At 35.0% G+C, this 17,895-nt stretch overlaps 1 protein-coding gene across 6 annotated transcripts in view; it reads right to left on the reverse strand.

Annotated features, from left to right (window-relative positions):
* Positions 1-2,554: 2,554 nt before the first annotated feature.
* Positions 2,555-17,895, reverse strand: part of LOC100574713 — a 53,499-nt gene continuing 38,158 nt past the window's right edge. For 4 of the 6 annotated variants that reach the window (XM_003246616.4, XM_029488243.1, XM_029488242.1 and 1 more), the window contains 5 exons: positions 13,012-13,163; positions 5,366-6,644; positions 4,817-5,274; positions 3,612-3,756; positions 2,555-2,788 (listed from right to left, as the gene is read on the reverse strand). In XM_003246616.4, the coding sequence (XP_003246664.1) occupies positions 2,719-2,788; positions 3,612-3,756; positions 4,817-5,274; positions 5,366-6,644; positions 13,012-13,163 (2,104 nt within the window). In that variant the 3' untranslated portion in view covers positions 2,555-2,718. Of the gene's footprint in view, positions 2,789-3,611; positions 3,757-4,816; positions 5,275-5,365; positions 6,645-13,011; positions 13,164-15,727; positions 15,830-17,895 lie in introns of those variants that run through there. The other 2 variants (XM_029488240.1, XM_029488239.1) reach the window with 2 other exon arrangements.

Below are 17,895 nucleotides of genomic sequence, written 5' to 3' on the forward strand. Positions count from 1 at the left end.
TAGTATTATATTGTTGTTCAATGTACCTATACAATATTGTACATTTCAACATTTGAATAATCAAGCATATATAAATATAATATATATATAGGTAGTACCTATGTTATAATGTAAATTTAATATTTTTTTTTTATAAATCAAAACGCTTTATTAGAATTTAATAAAGAAAAAAATTGAAAAGAAGAAGTCGAATTGTTGGAAATTGGTCTGAGTGAATGTAAACTCGACTGGTCAATTTATAGCAAGCAATAAAAAGGTCGCAATAGGACGTAGCTTAAATACATAATATAATATTTAGCAAAATTCCGATAGCTCAGCCTCTAAGTACCTACCTACTACCCGTATAATACATAATACCTGCCTAGTTCAAACGTTAGTAGAAGTACGACCATGTAAATCCCAACGGACAGCAGCAGCAGCGAAATATTAAATTTGCATATGAGGAAATTACGACGAACGTCGACGACCACTGCGCGTTGCGGTTATTTATTTATTATTTTTTCGACAAGATGTACCCAGACAATTAGTGAGGGCTTCCGGAGACGTATAACCTATTACCTACTATAACACTCGTAGGTATAAATGCTATTATGAAGTCGCATCGTTAAGACGCGCACGTCGTGTTTCCATTTAATGAATAGCGAGATACCGATCGTGCGAAATCCGGATTGATCTCATAGGTATAATATTATAAAATAATAAAACAATGCGACTGCCTATACCTGCCTACAACTAATTTGAGAACGAAAAAAAAACCGGCAACTCGTCTCCATATATAAAATACAATAGGCTTATATTATAATAATATATGCACTTGTATACATTATCTTAGATGTGTGTGTGTGTGTGTGTGTGTGTGTGTGTGTGTGTGCGTCGTAAGTGAATATAGCATGCACTACAGATTACCTATGTAAGCATTTAATTAAAACGGTTGTATAATGTAGGTACCTATACTATTGATTTCATTTTCAAACGTACCTACACCGAGAAGACTTCAGGTAAATAAGTTGTGTGCACGAATATCAAAGAATGAAAAAAATAAAAATAAATGACGTCGCATTCGAGTACACGACTTAATAATATTACTTGTGTGCCCAACTCTGTGGTTTATTGTTTATACCTACTCTATATTATAGTACTATACTACTACTAAATAATTTACACTAGGTATTACATTTTCGGGACGGACGAATCAATATAGTACCTAGGCAATTATTATGCGACCAATAGTCCTACCACATTGCACACATTTACATAGGTAGGTATCTACCTAAAATATTACTCATCATTGCGCACATTTTTATGTACAATATAACTACATTTTTAAACTAAATATATTTTGTATACATTACCAGGTACCTACACTAATACAAACTATCGATCTATAGTTGATAATAGACAAGTCATATAGATCCTATCTGAAACTCACCTTATAAATAAATTGGAAATTGTGTATAATACTATTAAAACTTAATTTCAATTTTTTTTCCTTATCTTTTATTCCTAAAAATGTGATTATTTGTATTGTCAGTTTTAATATTAAGTATGTAATGCATGAATATTTATGAAATGTATTGGTACGTCCAATGGCCACAGATGCCGTGGATAGTTTGTTTAATACAAAAAAAAACATACGTCATGGTTTATTTAACCCGTGAGTTCATGTACCTATTTAAAGTATTAGTAAAAGAAAAATTGATTATATAGGTACTTATGAATCCGTACAACAATTTAATTATTAAAAATTAACTCTTACGCCGCTTAACATTTTCCCTCATTCTCTAAAAGGCTTAGGACTCTGCAGTTTATAATCAGTAAAATCATATTTAAGTATAAGGTTGAATGGGTTGAGGAATGTGTGTATCACACTATCACCTTATATAGATTGGTCGACATTCTGTCATAATTATTATTTATAATCACTAGTCACACTAGCTTTACAACTTTTGTAAATTATAGAATAAGGTCTTGATTACATATTTTATAGTAAATTACTCATTACAAATGTGTTGGTACTCGTGCGACTCGCCACATACATTTTTCTAACCTACTGCAGAAACTTGAATAATATGTACTTTCCGGATAATATAACTCAAAATATATCGGACAGAAATTGGACACGATTGAGGAACTTCACACACGTAAAGACTGTAAATGTTTGTTTTTTAATATTTTCACGTGAGGTTTTCGATATTACATATTATAGAGAAACTATACCTATGTTCAAACCTACACACACATATATAGTTGGGCTTGGGATTTTAAATTTTCAGAGAGGCTTTATACTCTCATACCGTTTTAAACTTTTCGATCAGCTTCTTGTTTTCTAGTCTCGGGGTTAGGGGGATCAACGGACACGGAAAAATAAGCTTACTGCAATGCTTGCGGATATTATACTGCCATACTCAATAAATCATTCAACTGAAATTCTCAGATTCAGGGGGAGTTCTCATACTTAAAATTTCCGGCTACGTACCTACTTATATCTTAGGATAAATATGGTGGTCACATCATTATAATATACGAAACGCATGCGTACAATTGTATACAAATATCAAAAACAACATAATATATAATATGTATGTACAGGTACAATGTAATATATTAGACTACAGTTTGTCACATACAGTCGTGAAAGTATAATAATATATACTATTTTAATATATAGGTATGTACACAACATTTTTAATAATAATAACAAAAACAGGCACGAGGTCTTCAAAAGGTTTGAGTAGTGTTTGTCGTCGTCGCCACCGTTATCATGCCGTTGTTGAAACTGCGATTGCTGCTGGAAAAAAAAACAAAAATGGAATTAGTCATCAGACATCACGTACTTACATATTATATACGTCACACAACCAATAATTGAGGCGCAAAGTGCCAGAATAGCTTAAGGCCTTTCACAAAAATAATTAGTCAGTTTTGTTTGAGAAAATGTTCAGTAGAATAATAAAAATTTTAAAACCTACATTTTCCCAACCATGGATACTTATTTAGAAAAAATTTCCCGCTAGACAACGCTACAAAATTTATTGTTCTTGCATTTGTATTTAAATAATTATTTTCAGTGTTACACTACCACATATTATGTATAATTTGTTCGTGGGTTAAGCTCTTCTAGTCTTCTGGTGCTTTATAAACAATGTACTAATGCATAATAATATATGAAGCATACACCTATTTATATCATATCCATGTATAACATGCTCTGCAGTACCGTGTTAACAAATTTTCCCATTGAGAAGGTACATTTTATGATGCTATCCTTTATCCATATTAGCTTACCTTTATCCACACATTGTTGTATTTTTTAATATTTGATTCACAGCTATATATTGTAATATTTAAACCTTTTTTTGTGGAAAAAAAAACATAGTTTACTAATATAGAAAATTGCAACAAAAAAAAAAACCATCCTAAACATTTTTTTTCTTATAAAAATATCCTTTCTGACAATGTCTGTCCCCACCACTTTCATAATAACGCGGCACTTCGCAGAGTTATACTTTACGAAATATCTCATAAAACTAACATCGGTACTACAATATTGTCATTCGGATTTCACTCGCCTACCAAAACAATGTTATGTGGACATCGTGCGCACAACTCACTTCGGTCCACAGGCGTCTGGAATTATTTTTCTCCGGCATACTTTTATCTCCAACGGGCCCTGGCGAACTTTTTTAAAACAATTTATGGCCAGTGCGTGCGTCATCCCGCTGACGGATTCGCCATTCACACATAGTATCTCGTCACCTGCAAAAAAAAAACATACGAATTAACTAAAACGAATAATATTTAATACCTAATATAGTATTATTATCATCATCGCACAAGTGGAATGTGTCACGAGCACTGCAACTCACTCACTACTGCAGTATAGAGGGTGTATCACGGAGATCTAATACGTATTAATTCAACGTAAAACCGTCAGAAATTTGTGGAACACTCTGTACAACCGTGACGGTGACTCGGGATTGTGTGGGGGGTTGACGAGTGCTTTCACGATTTCGAATTCCTCGTGTTCACTCTCGTATAATCTTTCTTCCCCTCCCTCCATTGCTCCCTCACAGCCTACCTACCTGACCTATGGTACCTATTTATATTATTATTCTTTGAAACAGTTTTCTTTCATATTGTGTTTGAACCATCAACCATACAATATATACATTATACTTTATATACATAAATTATACCCATTCATATTATTATAGAGTCTCAAACGAGTCGCTTCGCTGCCCCCCCCCCCCCCAAAGTATATTATGGTGGTAGATTTACCACTTGTTGATCACAACATAATATATTATTATTATACGAACTTTGACCGTTGGCTGTGGAATTTATTTATAACCTATTGGCTATTATTATAACATATTATTTGAAGATATTATATCGGTAGATATTGTAAAAAAATTTAATTTATATAGGAAGTGTTTAACGTTTTCATTTTCGATCGTATATAATATGACTGTAATATAGTATGGTCGTTTATCGGTTATTGTTAGATTTTATAATAATTTACAAAACCATTCTACTTTACTACTCTAGGTAAAAGTTTTCAATACGAAATTATGTGTCCAACTTATAATTTCGTATTTATTTATTATTATTATTATTATTATTATTATTGTTATTATTATTATTTATTATACTTTATGATAGTATTACATAATTGTTCTCAATTTGTTTTTTTAATTAAAATGTGAACGGTTTGTTTTAAATTATAATAATAAAATAAATGTTTCATTAAATTCTACCGGTCTTTTCTTATATTATTACGTCATATTTTTACCACACGATTCTGTAACACACATACCTTCCATCAATGACCCGTTTTCCGCGGCCTGGCCACTTGTGAATATGGTCTTAACAAATATTCCCATCTCGCCTTTCGGCGAATCGGACCCGCCCACGATGCTGAATCCCAGCGATTTATGACCGGTACCCTTGTAGAAGGTCACAACCATGTATACGGTACTCATGCTCGGAGCCGGGGATTTTGACGAGTGACTGTTCATTTTGTTGGCCAGCACACGATTGATGACTGAGATCGCGTTTTGTTTTGACGATTCAGTGGCACCGTGACCGTGGTTAAAGGCCATCACAGTCGAGTCTGGTAATTCGGACCTGGACAGTACGATGTCCACGTAATACTTGTTGGCTATGGAAAAACTGTGATTCAGTATTTTCTCTACCTCGTACATGTCGGTGATACCACGCAACAATTTGCCGTTGACGTTGATTATCTCGTCGCTAACTCTAATCCTGCCGTCTCTAGATAAAGAAACAAATAAAAAATAATATAGTAAAAAAAGTTATCGACCGCGTCCAGAGTCGACATTCTCGCGTCGACGGGTTCTCATACCTGTACGCTATCTTTCCCGGTTCTAGCTTCATCACGACAAACCTGGTCTCGTTGTAATTCGCTACATGTTTGACGACCATTTTCAAGTAAATGCCGATGTCGTCCTCGTACCGCGACTTAAGCAACCGGACCATTTGCATACGGGATCGCAGGTTGTTGAGATCGGCCGGCAACGATGACAGGTGGTCGGCGGCGACGGTGCTGCTGGGCGGCGACGTACGGTTCTTGATGAACATCCGACGGTGGAAGTTGGGCGTGTCCTTCGACGACTGTCTGTCCGACCTTATGCGATCGTTGATCTCGCGGTTTTTCTTGTAGAACAGACACATGGATGGCACGTTGTAGTCCTTGTCGCTGTGGCGCCTGGACGGCGGCTCCGAGTGTTCCTCAAACTCGTTAAGGCTGTCCGTAGCCAGTGATTTGGTGTCCCCGAACCCGCTGTCCTCGTCGGCTGCCTTTTGGTGATGGTGATGGTGATGGTGATGATGATGGTGGTGGTACGTGTCAGGCGTTCTGCCGGGACCATCACTATCGTATCCCGACTCGTTTGATGAACTCATGTTGCTGAACACGCGCCGGTATTCCCTGTCGCTGTCCATTTCCCTGAAAAGCTCCTCAGTGACTACTATTTCGTGCGCCGACCCTGACGTGCTGTTCCGCTGTCGACCGGCCGCTCGGGCCGCCGGGTGGCCGCCGACGGCGTTGCCACCGCTCCCTGCACCGCCGCCGTTCTCTTCGGGGAGCACTGACAGCCTGGACCTAAGGAACGCGTACGGGAAGTTTGGCTTCTTAGCGGTGCCCAGCTTGGATATGTTGTCGCAGCTCCTGGTCTTCAGAGGCACGTAACCCGGCTCGGTGGGCGACTCGATCTCAGCATCACGGTCGGCGGCGGTGCGCGTCCGGGGCTCGCCGCGATCCAGGCAGTCGGCTGGGTCATCGCCTTTCATATACGATGTGGCCAGATGAGACGTGGACACGCTCCGGTATAGCTGGCACTCGGCGTGCTTCCTGGATTTGGCGTGCTGCAGCTTGTCCCGGAAGCTGTTGCTGTACAGCCGCGAGTAGCTCAGCATGCCGGTGGACCCGATACGTGTGAAAAAGCCCTTCAAGGCGGATGATGACGATTTGTCGCCGGACGAAGGCTGCCCCAGCGGCCACACGGCGGGCTGATGTTTGGTCGAGCTGTCCCTGGATGACAGGCTGTCCAGAGAGTCACGGGACTCACTCCTCCGCAGCCCCTCCAGCCGTTTGCCCATTTTCCTGCCCCAAGTGATCAACTCTATACAACGATAAAAAGAAAATCAAAATGCGAATATATGTAGTGTAACCTATTAGGTACATAATATATGATGTACAAGGCATAGTAATATTATCATATCATTATCATCGTTCATCAGCAGCATACGGTTCCCGGTTGTCTGAAAACGACATTCTTGTTATGTGTTAACTCATACGCATAATATAGGTATTTTATACTGTCAGATATTTGGTAACATTTCCGGGGGGTGGGGCTGAGTGCCAACATTTTTTGCACCTATATATATATATATATATACCAAATCCGCATGCTCCACTCCCCAAGGACTGAATTACCACGACACCATATACACTCTTTATTAATGTTTCATATTATACGTCATATTATGTCACAATGATATTATATTATATTAATATTATATTAGACTAATACCTATAGTGAAGTATTAATAGTAAATACTATTATATTATTATGTTTTATACACACATATAGAACACTAGTTAATATATTATAGGCACCGTATAAGCATGCAGGGTTCTGGTCGTTCTTTATACTTAGGTATAGCAATTATATATACCCCTTTAGCCGTAGAAAAATACATCAGAATAATACGACATTTGAAGTTCGTATTACAAAGAATTCTAATACGAAATTAATTTTTTGAATATTTCGGGATTTTCGTATAGTTTAAGTTTGAACTGGATAAATGTTTCAAAATAAATTTAACCAAGTATGTTACTATTATAGATATCAATGTTTATTTTAAATGTTGCAATATAACTACAATTATATATGAAGTTCTAAGGATACGTAACCAATCATCGTAACGGGAGGAGTAACTCAAAACTTTTGGAGGGATTAAGTCCACAGCTGAAGCCAGGGGGCCACGACCCCACCACGATTTCCGTCTATGAGTGCATACTGCATATTATAAGTATAATATGATAAACGACTGTTAATATTATATAACCATAGTATAGATTCTATACTTTAAGAGAAAAGACAAAATATGTACGATAGGTATACGGATTCTTCTTCTAGTATAGGTATTTACCAACCTTCGTGTACATACCTACCTACAGCGTTACTACGAGCTGTCAATTAACGAACGCGTACTAATCGTCTCTCAAGATTGCGTGGTGTAGGTAGGTTACGTATGCACACAGTGGCGTATCTATGTGGTACAGCGATATCGTGACCGGCAACAATCGCACTTAAGAAACCTTTTTTTTTTTACTTAGATTCCTTTTTCATAACGCTGCTGCTAAAGTCATCTTCTGATTTCCCTCGCGTCCGCCGCTCCCACTGAGATCAACCACTCGAGTACCACTCAAGGTTGTCCGGTTTACGGTACGTCCAAAATTTCATTACCGCCGTGTCCCAAGGTCGTTGGAACGAGACGACGTTATTGTGCAGTGTGTTTCTTTCAGACCGCGAGTGTATATTATATACATATATACGCGACGTGCAGCTACCGCCGCTGATATATATAATAAAAGGGTTAACGTTTTGCCCCCGGGTCGAGATTTTTATTTAAATTAGCGTGATTTATTTATAGACACCGACTGCAGGTATATTAAGGACGTTTTGAATTAATTATTTTATTATTGCGAATATTGTGATACGGTTTTTATAGCAATGCTACAGCAAATACATATTATCATATTCGAATATGGGTTCGTTTGATCACACGATTTGTTTGTTTGTTTAGAGTACATTTTTTCACGCACAACGTTGTCTACGACTGCAGTCGTCGTAAAACTAGTTTCGGTGGTCGTATTTTTTGTGAACATAATATAATATATAAGTACATATTGCGGATCAAATTTTTTATTACGACAAAAAAAGGTGGGGTTCTTTTTTACAGTGCTGCACGATTTTGATTATCCAAAAGTGTTAGCATTATAGTTATTATTTATAACTTACTATAATGGCACGCGGATAGGTATATAGATAGGTGCACATGTTTATTGTACCAGACGCCAGTGTTTTAATTGAATAGTATCAATCTTAAATGCACGATGTATAGAATCGGTCGAGAATTCAAAACGAATTTGAACGCGGATTATTCATCAGCTATAGCTATGCCCTACATAATATTTACACATAACTTGAAAATGAATCAGTAAAAACTAAAAACTAATATGTATGCGTCTTACTCGTATTTTTATTCGCAAATTTAATAATCAGATGTATATGATGCAGTCAATAAACACATTTTACTATGACATTTTAGTATATAATATTACAAATCGTACTAATTAAACCGATATGTTATATCTAAAATATTCTAAATGTATAACTTATCAATGTTATTTTAATTATTAGAATATTATAATATGTTTAAACAAAGCTTAATGATACGTGTTTAGAATGTGTATCATATAATTATATGATGACGACATACAATGTATAGGTACGTAAAACGATATGATAAAAATCAAATGGGATAAATGAATCATTAAAATTTGTATAAAATTGATAAAATTAATTTATACAAATTATTTTTTATCATCATTATAAATATATTGCATTTTCTTTTGTCTAGTAACACATATATTCTCGAAATAGTTATTTGACACAAGAATGACAAGACACGACATTTATTATAATTTAATATAGGGGATTAATGGCCATGAAAGTCATAACTAACAATCGTCGAGGGAATAGGTCAATACTCGGAGGATTATAAAAAAAAATAACAAACATAGTAGGTATTATATTATAATACATGATATATTAAAGAAAAATAGCGACTATATTTAAGGATTGTCGATTTTCAACACGACCTCGGGTTCAGGGCTGTAATAACTAATAATAACAAGAATATATTATACATATTATATATTATATGTGGAGCCGAATCTCTAAGTGTTTTAAAGTACGCGTGCAACTTGTTTTCAAACAGTCACTCAGAAATAATATGTAAATATAAGTTTAAAAATATATTTAACTGTTTTTCCATCTCGCCTGGATATCGATCAAATACAACAATGTGAGCCGTCGTCAAGTTATACGAATTACGAACTACACTAGGTACTCAAAATATGTACAAACACTGAAACACGAATATCTTATATTTCATATAATATTATATTATATTATAATTTATATATGTGCGTACAAACATAATATGTAATATAACTTTTAATCAGGATTGCGTTGGATCAGAATGTTCAAACAAAATCAGGTTCTTCAGTTTTCCAGTCAGTCGTGTAGAATAATGTGTTTTAATATTTTAATAGTGGCTCGAACATTATAACATAATAATTTGCATGTTCTTATTATATACTATGTTTATATATGGTTAGAAAAAACTACGTGTCTATTTCTGTATATAATTATCAAATAATTCGATGTAAATATATTAATATTGACAAATTCTTACGGTTTTTGTATTAAGATGTTACTGCACTTTGAATAAGTAATTAGAGAGAGGTGAAGGAAAAACATGTTTATATTAATTTGAAAGGCGGTTGACTGTGTGTTATAGAGGCGCATGCGTTTCAGGTGGAGCTTTATACCACATATGGTTATCAAACGTGTAACGATCGAACGCCGAGATTGTGAAACGACATAATCAAGTAAATATAGGAAATTAATTACGGGGCTCCGCGTGGCTCACTCTTATATTTGACACTTGAGTTGTGTAATTTTTATCGGCACTCGTTAGCTCTTCAGGCTTGTTTATTTCATTAATCGTTCCGAAATCAGATAACAGACTTGTGATCAAAAATTTTATTATATATTACTCACAGAAATTATCGAGAAGTGTATTATAGCTGGTATTAGCCATTAGGTACCTATGCGGATACCAGCAGGGCGTACACGAAACTAAAAATGTACATCAGACTACATTTTAGACGCGAAACGTGCACGACGTCATGTCACAACCGGCAAAATGTAAATCACCAGACAGACATGAGACAGACTCATTATAATATTATAGTGTTCGCCGTTAGGTATGTTAAAAATGCTATCGAAAGCGGTGAAGGATGTTTACACAAGGCATTTTGAAATGTTGTTAAATATTACGATAAATATTATGTAAAACGTTTGAGTAAAAAAAAAATACAATACAACAAGCATATTATATATTGACTGCAAGCGTTTTTAACGAGTTTATCTCTTTATATACAATATTATATACATAACAATATGGTCCATCTTTTTTCTCTCTTTCTCGTTCTCTGAAGCAGACGTCTGAAGTCTGCCACTTGCCAGACTCGCGTGTATTCCCTCCGAATCCAATATATACACATGCTGTATATGTATAATATAATATACGATTACGTGTGCGGTGTGCACATGGGTATTGATCTATACAGCAATTAAACGGCATTGCAGTAGTAGTAATTAGAACGTGTGCATATAATGTAAAACGTGAGTTACGTGGCGTGCTGCCTGGTGTGTCTCTATACCTTGTTTATACATAGGTGTGTGTGTGTGTGTGTGTGTGTGTATATATATAAATATATTTATAACAAGATATATTCACGCTACATATATATATAACACACACACACACAAATACTAGGTACCTACTACCGTCGTAGCCATCGTATTATATATGTATATGATATATTCTTTCTTTCTTTCTTTCGTTTTATTATTGCCATTTTTTTTTGCGTCCAGCCACAGCACTACAAACCATGTAATACCAGTAACCGAAGCCATAAAAAATGTTTAATGGTCAAGAATCGTGTTTTAGAGATCTACAGTCTAATGGCATTTAAACGCGCGCGCACACTCACACACACACACACATACACATACACATATATATATGTGTACACAATATTATTATACTCGGACATAGTGCGGCTGCTTCCAGTGAGATACGACGAAAACCACGTCAAATAACGAAAAAAAAACCGATCACCGCAACGCTTGTTACTTATTTGTTTATTTACATTTCTTTTCACGCCGCTACCCACTACATTACACCACACCACACCATACCACACCACTCCATAATATTATATTATACGCTGCACTATGCGACGTAGACGTATAATAGTAGTGTAAAATAATGTAATACACTGGTATATTTCACTTAAAAATCTACACACAAAACCGGAATGCTCGGAGGACATTGTAACCGATGGTATTTGAATGATATGTAGTGTACATATAAAATAAACACGTAAAACACACACACATACACGCATACACACTTACACATATAAATATATAATATATATTTACGAATATTTTAACGATTAGGTTAAATTGTAAATTTAAATGCCTATAAATATGTTAAATTTTCGACCATTCGTTATCCCGTGATACCCATATACCTCTATAATATTATAATACGTACTATGTACATATTGTATATCTTTATGCACAGACGCACTTTTAAAACATATTTGGACAACGCGTATACCAGCTGTACTAAAAAATTTATATAACTTGTATATGCTTAAAAAGGTTTATAGAGAATCTTAACCTATAAAGGTTTATGCCAAATTCGTATGATAGTGTACGTGTAGGATGTGTCAACCGCACGGGGAGCTTGCCAAGTCCATATAATATTGTGACCAGTGAATGTATTCTAAACGTGTTTGACGTCCCCTGTTTAGCGTTCAAACCACGGTCATTGTTACAAATAATATACCTACACAACAAATTGTTGTATAGCTACAATATATATATATAGGGAAGATATAGCGGATTGTGTGTGCACTACATTTTATTTTGAGTTAACGAAAACATTTTACATCGCTGACTTAGGTACCGTCTTCTTTCGACAAATATAATATTGCTATAGGTAGGTATTGTAATTTTATATCTCTTCGAAAATCAATATTCTTTTAAAATTTAATTCATCTATCATATTTTGCGGTACGTATTATTAATGTTGCAGAATTCAAAATTTAAATAGGTACCTAATAAAAATCAATATCATAAATAACCTCGTCGTACGGCATGTGGTTAAATTACAGTATATTATACCTACACGACCGACTGCCTATAATATTTTTGCACGTAAAAACGAGAAGTGACGGTAATAATGCAGTGACGAAAAGTAATTGCCATGTCGAAACGTTGAATATGGATAAAAAAAAAAAAAAAATAAACACAACACACCTGTGTTGTTCGGTAATTTGCAGTTTATTAACATCTAATTTATAGTGAAAATCGCGTATAGATAATTATATATACTTTTAATGGATATAGCCTAGAAGACCTTCGATATGGAGATCGTTCAAGATTTACTATTACTGTGAATGTAAATTCACAATAATACCAATGTACATGTTCCTATATTATATAGGTACGAGCCAAAACAAAAATGAGTAAACACATTTTGCGCCTATACACCTATATACTTAAATATATTATTATCTGGTTATATAATATAATATGTATACACTATACATACTTCTTTTGACTTCGGCAGATTTGGGGCTCTCTTCGAGAACGATCGCCGGTACGGCGGTAACCGTTTGGTAGAAACGACCGTCCATGTCCGGTGTTACCAACGGTTTGCCATTTTTCTCCACAACGTTTGTTTGTCTAAACATTCGCATGGTCCTATAAAACAGAAAACAATAAATTAATAACAGCTCCATCGAAAAACAAATAAATAATAATAATAACGGTAAGAATAAAAGATGAATATAATATTGTGTAATGATATAAACAAAAACTCATATAACCGATAGGCACGGCGGCACCCATACCATATATCTGGTAAATGTGTTATGAAATTGGGCTCATGGATATTATCGATGACGGTATATTATAATTAGGCATTATAAATTGTTATGTAGTGTTATTAAAGCGGCGGCTATATCCAAAATTCTCGCGAAGCATGTCTCCGAGAAGAAACCTGCCCCTGAGGTGGGCTTTCGTAATCTCCTTGACCGGAATATACATATTCATTTTGTCTATAAATCGCATCGATTCGACGTTCGCCACTGCCACCGCGTATGTATATATAATCGCATTACAAGTGGTTTATTTCAGTTAAAGTACCTACGACGAGAATATACAAGACTACAAACCGATCGCCGGGCGAAATGTAAAAACTGCCTATACTACAGACATGCTTCGATAAAATATTTTATGAAATTTGTACACCGAATTTGTGATATAGGTACAACGCGAATAGGAAGACCGAAAATCCGATATTTCGATTATTAGGTATTTTATATGGGTAACTATAGGTAACTTATATCCACATTATTATTCGATTCGGTGTGCGGCGGATTCGACAATCGCGTACCTATATGCTCGCATTCGTAATAGTGACCGCTATCGTTTTGACGCGGTCTTCACGCTGTAATAATAATATGATATTACGCGCGATAATTCGATTATATCAAAATAGAGAAAATAGCCAGCGGGGAATGCGTGATGCGGTCTGCGGAGTATAATATTATAATATTATGTGGTTTCTCATTTTTTTTTTTTTTTTTTTTTTTCATAAATTTGGAAATCTTGAATTTCATTTGTAAATCAGTTATGTCACGTTCGCGTATTGTAGGTAGGTATTCATGTGATCTGATATTTGTTACACAGGTATATATATTGATCTAGTCACCACCCCTACCACACGTTACACAAAAAAAAATGACTCGTGGATGTAGAATTTCAAGTTGGCAACTCAAATAATTAGCCGAAATACCAAGAGAGTCCTTTTAGACGAATTCCGTCTGCTATATAACTGCTAATATCAAACACGACGACGGGTGACGGTAAAGAGACAAGACGTGCAGCTAGTATGCTACAGCAGTTTTATTTCGAAGTATACACACACACGTATATCTATTATATTTAATATATAAGTATATATATATACATATATCATAAATGCATATTTTAGTGTATATATAATACTGTATGGTAGCCGGACCGGAGGCAGGTGATCAACATCTGGCTCGTGACTGGCCCGGAGAGAAGAAAAAATAAAAATAAATAATAATCGTTGCATTACCGTTCGTGTATATAATATAATATCCGTATACGAGACTCGCAACCCTCTTGGGCCAGAACCGTTCACATATTTCACATATGATACGTTATAATATGTCATACTATATATCACGAACCGGAGGTTTAGTCTATAAGACCCATATACACAATACACATATAAACATTATACATAAAACATGACGATGTCGAGTGTAGACACACACCTCCCCTCCTCGGCGACCGACAATACCACTCTGGTTTGTTTATAATATAAATATACGTCGAATGAGACCCGTCCGCCGATCCTTCATTGATCGTCACTAAACCGTAGTCTGCAATAAAAATATTGTGACGTATAATATAGATAGCTGGTAGCCGGTTAGGTGGTTTATGGTGCGTATAATATATACAATACAATATACGACTATATAAGAGAGCGATACACTTATCATCGGAACGGTACTATAGCGAAACTTCGCACTACACAGAACTGAGAAAAATTTTTGGATAAATATTTTTTCACATACTTTATGATATTTATATATATTACCGTTGAATATATACAATATATTATATACACTGATGTTATGCACAATACCAGTATACCACTTGGCACTTATCATATAGGTAGGCGGAGATTTAATCAAATTTTAGGGGTTATAAAAGTATAAAAGCTATTGATTTTATTTAATAAAATATTAGATGAATCTATTTAAATTAAATAGACAAACACATAAATATAACCGTCCCCTTAAAACCTCTTAACTTTATAAATGTTTTTTTACATTTTTGCATCCTTCATCATAAATATTAATTTTTTTGAAATAATACATGAAACATAATAGTATACAAATTACAATTAAGTTCTAGCAATAACCAAACATAGTATTTGTATAAGACCAAAATATGGTTAATTTTTGAATTTCTATTGAACGCCTTTTCCGGGTAAGACTTTAGTACGAAACCGTTTTGAGGATGATGCTTGGAATACTTATTTAAGAAAACTTAGCCTCTTTCTTCCATGATTTCCACTTATGACACACCTAGCTATATGCCTAAATATATTATTAAATTAAATATACTTGATAAATATATCATATAATATGCATATCGTAAACATACATAATGCCTATTGCCTAGGTACATTATAATTAATTATAATAAACATTATTACGATCTACCAATTTACGATAGACAAATTATTCAATTGCCAAGTGTACGTGATAATATATTTCATCTAAAATTTGACACACGTGGATTGATGTATTTGTCATAGTTGAACATCCGCTGTGCTGAGCTATCATCATACACCTGATGAAAAAATAAATTTTTAATTAAATCCGGTTTGATTTTTATCGTATTTTTTTCACTATAATACGATAGTGGTAACGGTTTTTTATTAGAATAGGTCATTGCGAAAATTGAAATTTCTTGGTGAAACTAATTACCAAGAATTCAGGGGTTTGTACCTTGGTCATTATCTCGCGCGCGCGTGTACGGCGTCGATCAATAATGCCGCCGATCACGTCGAAATATTTTGATCGGAACGCAGTAAACTGCAATTGAATATATTATTTAGCGAATTGGCAATAATTTGGCCACAGGCGCGTATTACATTATACAGACGAGTACCTATGCTGTAAAAGCATACTTATAACGTTGTTAAAAATATCGATTGCCGGTAACACGAACTCCATTAGATATAGGTATATTATGTATGCCGCGCTGTGCAAAACAAAAAACATACACTATAATATATAAATTCGTTTTCGGTAGTTCGAAATCTGCAAAAATGCTGCAATAATATATTATTTTCGTTCGTCCGAAATCATCGCGCGTCATTTCACAATTTTGTACATAATAATATATTATAATTGACCGACCAGTAGTCGATCCTACAATAGAGTACAATGCCTTTTATTACCCAACGATCTATATATAACACGCGATCATGTCGAAGAACCGCACGTATATAACATAAAATTATGCGTACTGTCAGTGCCGTCGGGCGTCGGGTACAGTAATAATTTTTAAGGTATTTCAACGGTAGGCACATACTATAATATATAGGTAGGTACTCAAATGTAGAAATTCGCAGTATGCGTCGCAGCTATAGGAATAACTGCAGTTATCTAATCGGTGATTGATAAATCGTCGGCGGACATCGATCTAAACGTGACCACTGACCACGTACTATCATGTGTATAGGTATATGATATAGCAATATACCTACTATACAGCACGGATATTTACCATATATACGCACGCGGCGTTTATAATAACACACGCATGAACGGATAAATGCAAAATGCACATCATATAGCATGTGATCGCTGTAAATCGTGTAAATTAAACCTTAGTACACCGTGTATAAAATAATGCGTTAAAACATATTATAATATATATATAGGTGTGTATATGTATATGTTATTATCATCTCGTATCTGCAGACGACTTACGACGAAGTTTTCACAAACGCCCGCAATGTTAACATACGTACGACGATCCGTGTGCACTAATATATTACGGTTTTCAGGACGCGCTCGTTACATTCTCGAAAGATAAACGCCAAACAACTTATCAGTAAGTTGAAGATACGTATATAATGTATAGTGGCTTATACCCAAGTATATAGTTGTTTTAAGCGAGTTGCCGATCGCTGCACGCGGGGTTGTCGGTCGTCCAAATACAACATAATAATAATATAACTTGCGGGTCTTGGAAGTTTAGTAATCTCCGGTTCATATAGCACATATTTTATCGTCGTATACTTATAATATTATACAGTTTAATATTACTAAACATAATATAGGTTTGGATATATATTATGATTTATGTCTTACACCGAAGATTTCGACCCAGAGTCATAAATTCGAGATCTATTTTCGAAACAATATTATATAGTATTACAGTATATACACGAACAATCGAGTATTATCTACTTATCGTATTTACTATTTTGTCTATTGACATTGGAGAAGATCATAGGCGTTTATATAGACGAAGCGTTTACGATGTTATATACACGCTTATATATTATACAGCGGAAGGGCTATATTATAATATATTGTACGATTTTACATTTGTACGACTCAAATATCGTATAAGAGACGATGGTGACAAGTAACAGCGTACAGAAACAACGCAGGTGTGCTGACGTACATTACCCTGGCCCCCCTCATTGATCTTTTTACAAAAAAAACTAGGTCACGACATTAGCATGCATTTGCATGACTATTTTTAGAATTTGCGCGACCTTTTTTTACGAGTTATTTATAAAAAAACTTTGAGGGGGACTGGCGTAACGTTACCCCAAAAGTGAAATAAACACTTTTTTACACGTTTTCCC

This window comes from Acyrthosiphon pisum, chromosome A1 (assembly GCF_005508785.2).
Source record: "Acyrthosiphon pisum isolate AL4f chromosome A1, pea_aphid_22Mar2018_4r6ur, whole genome shotgun sequence".
Classification (NCBI taxonomy): domain Eukaryota; kingdom Metazoa; phylum Arthropoda; class Insecta; order Hemiptera; family Aphididae; genus Acyrthosiphon; species Acyrthosiphon pisum.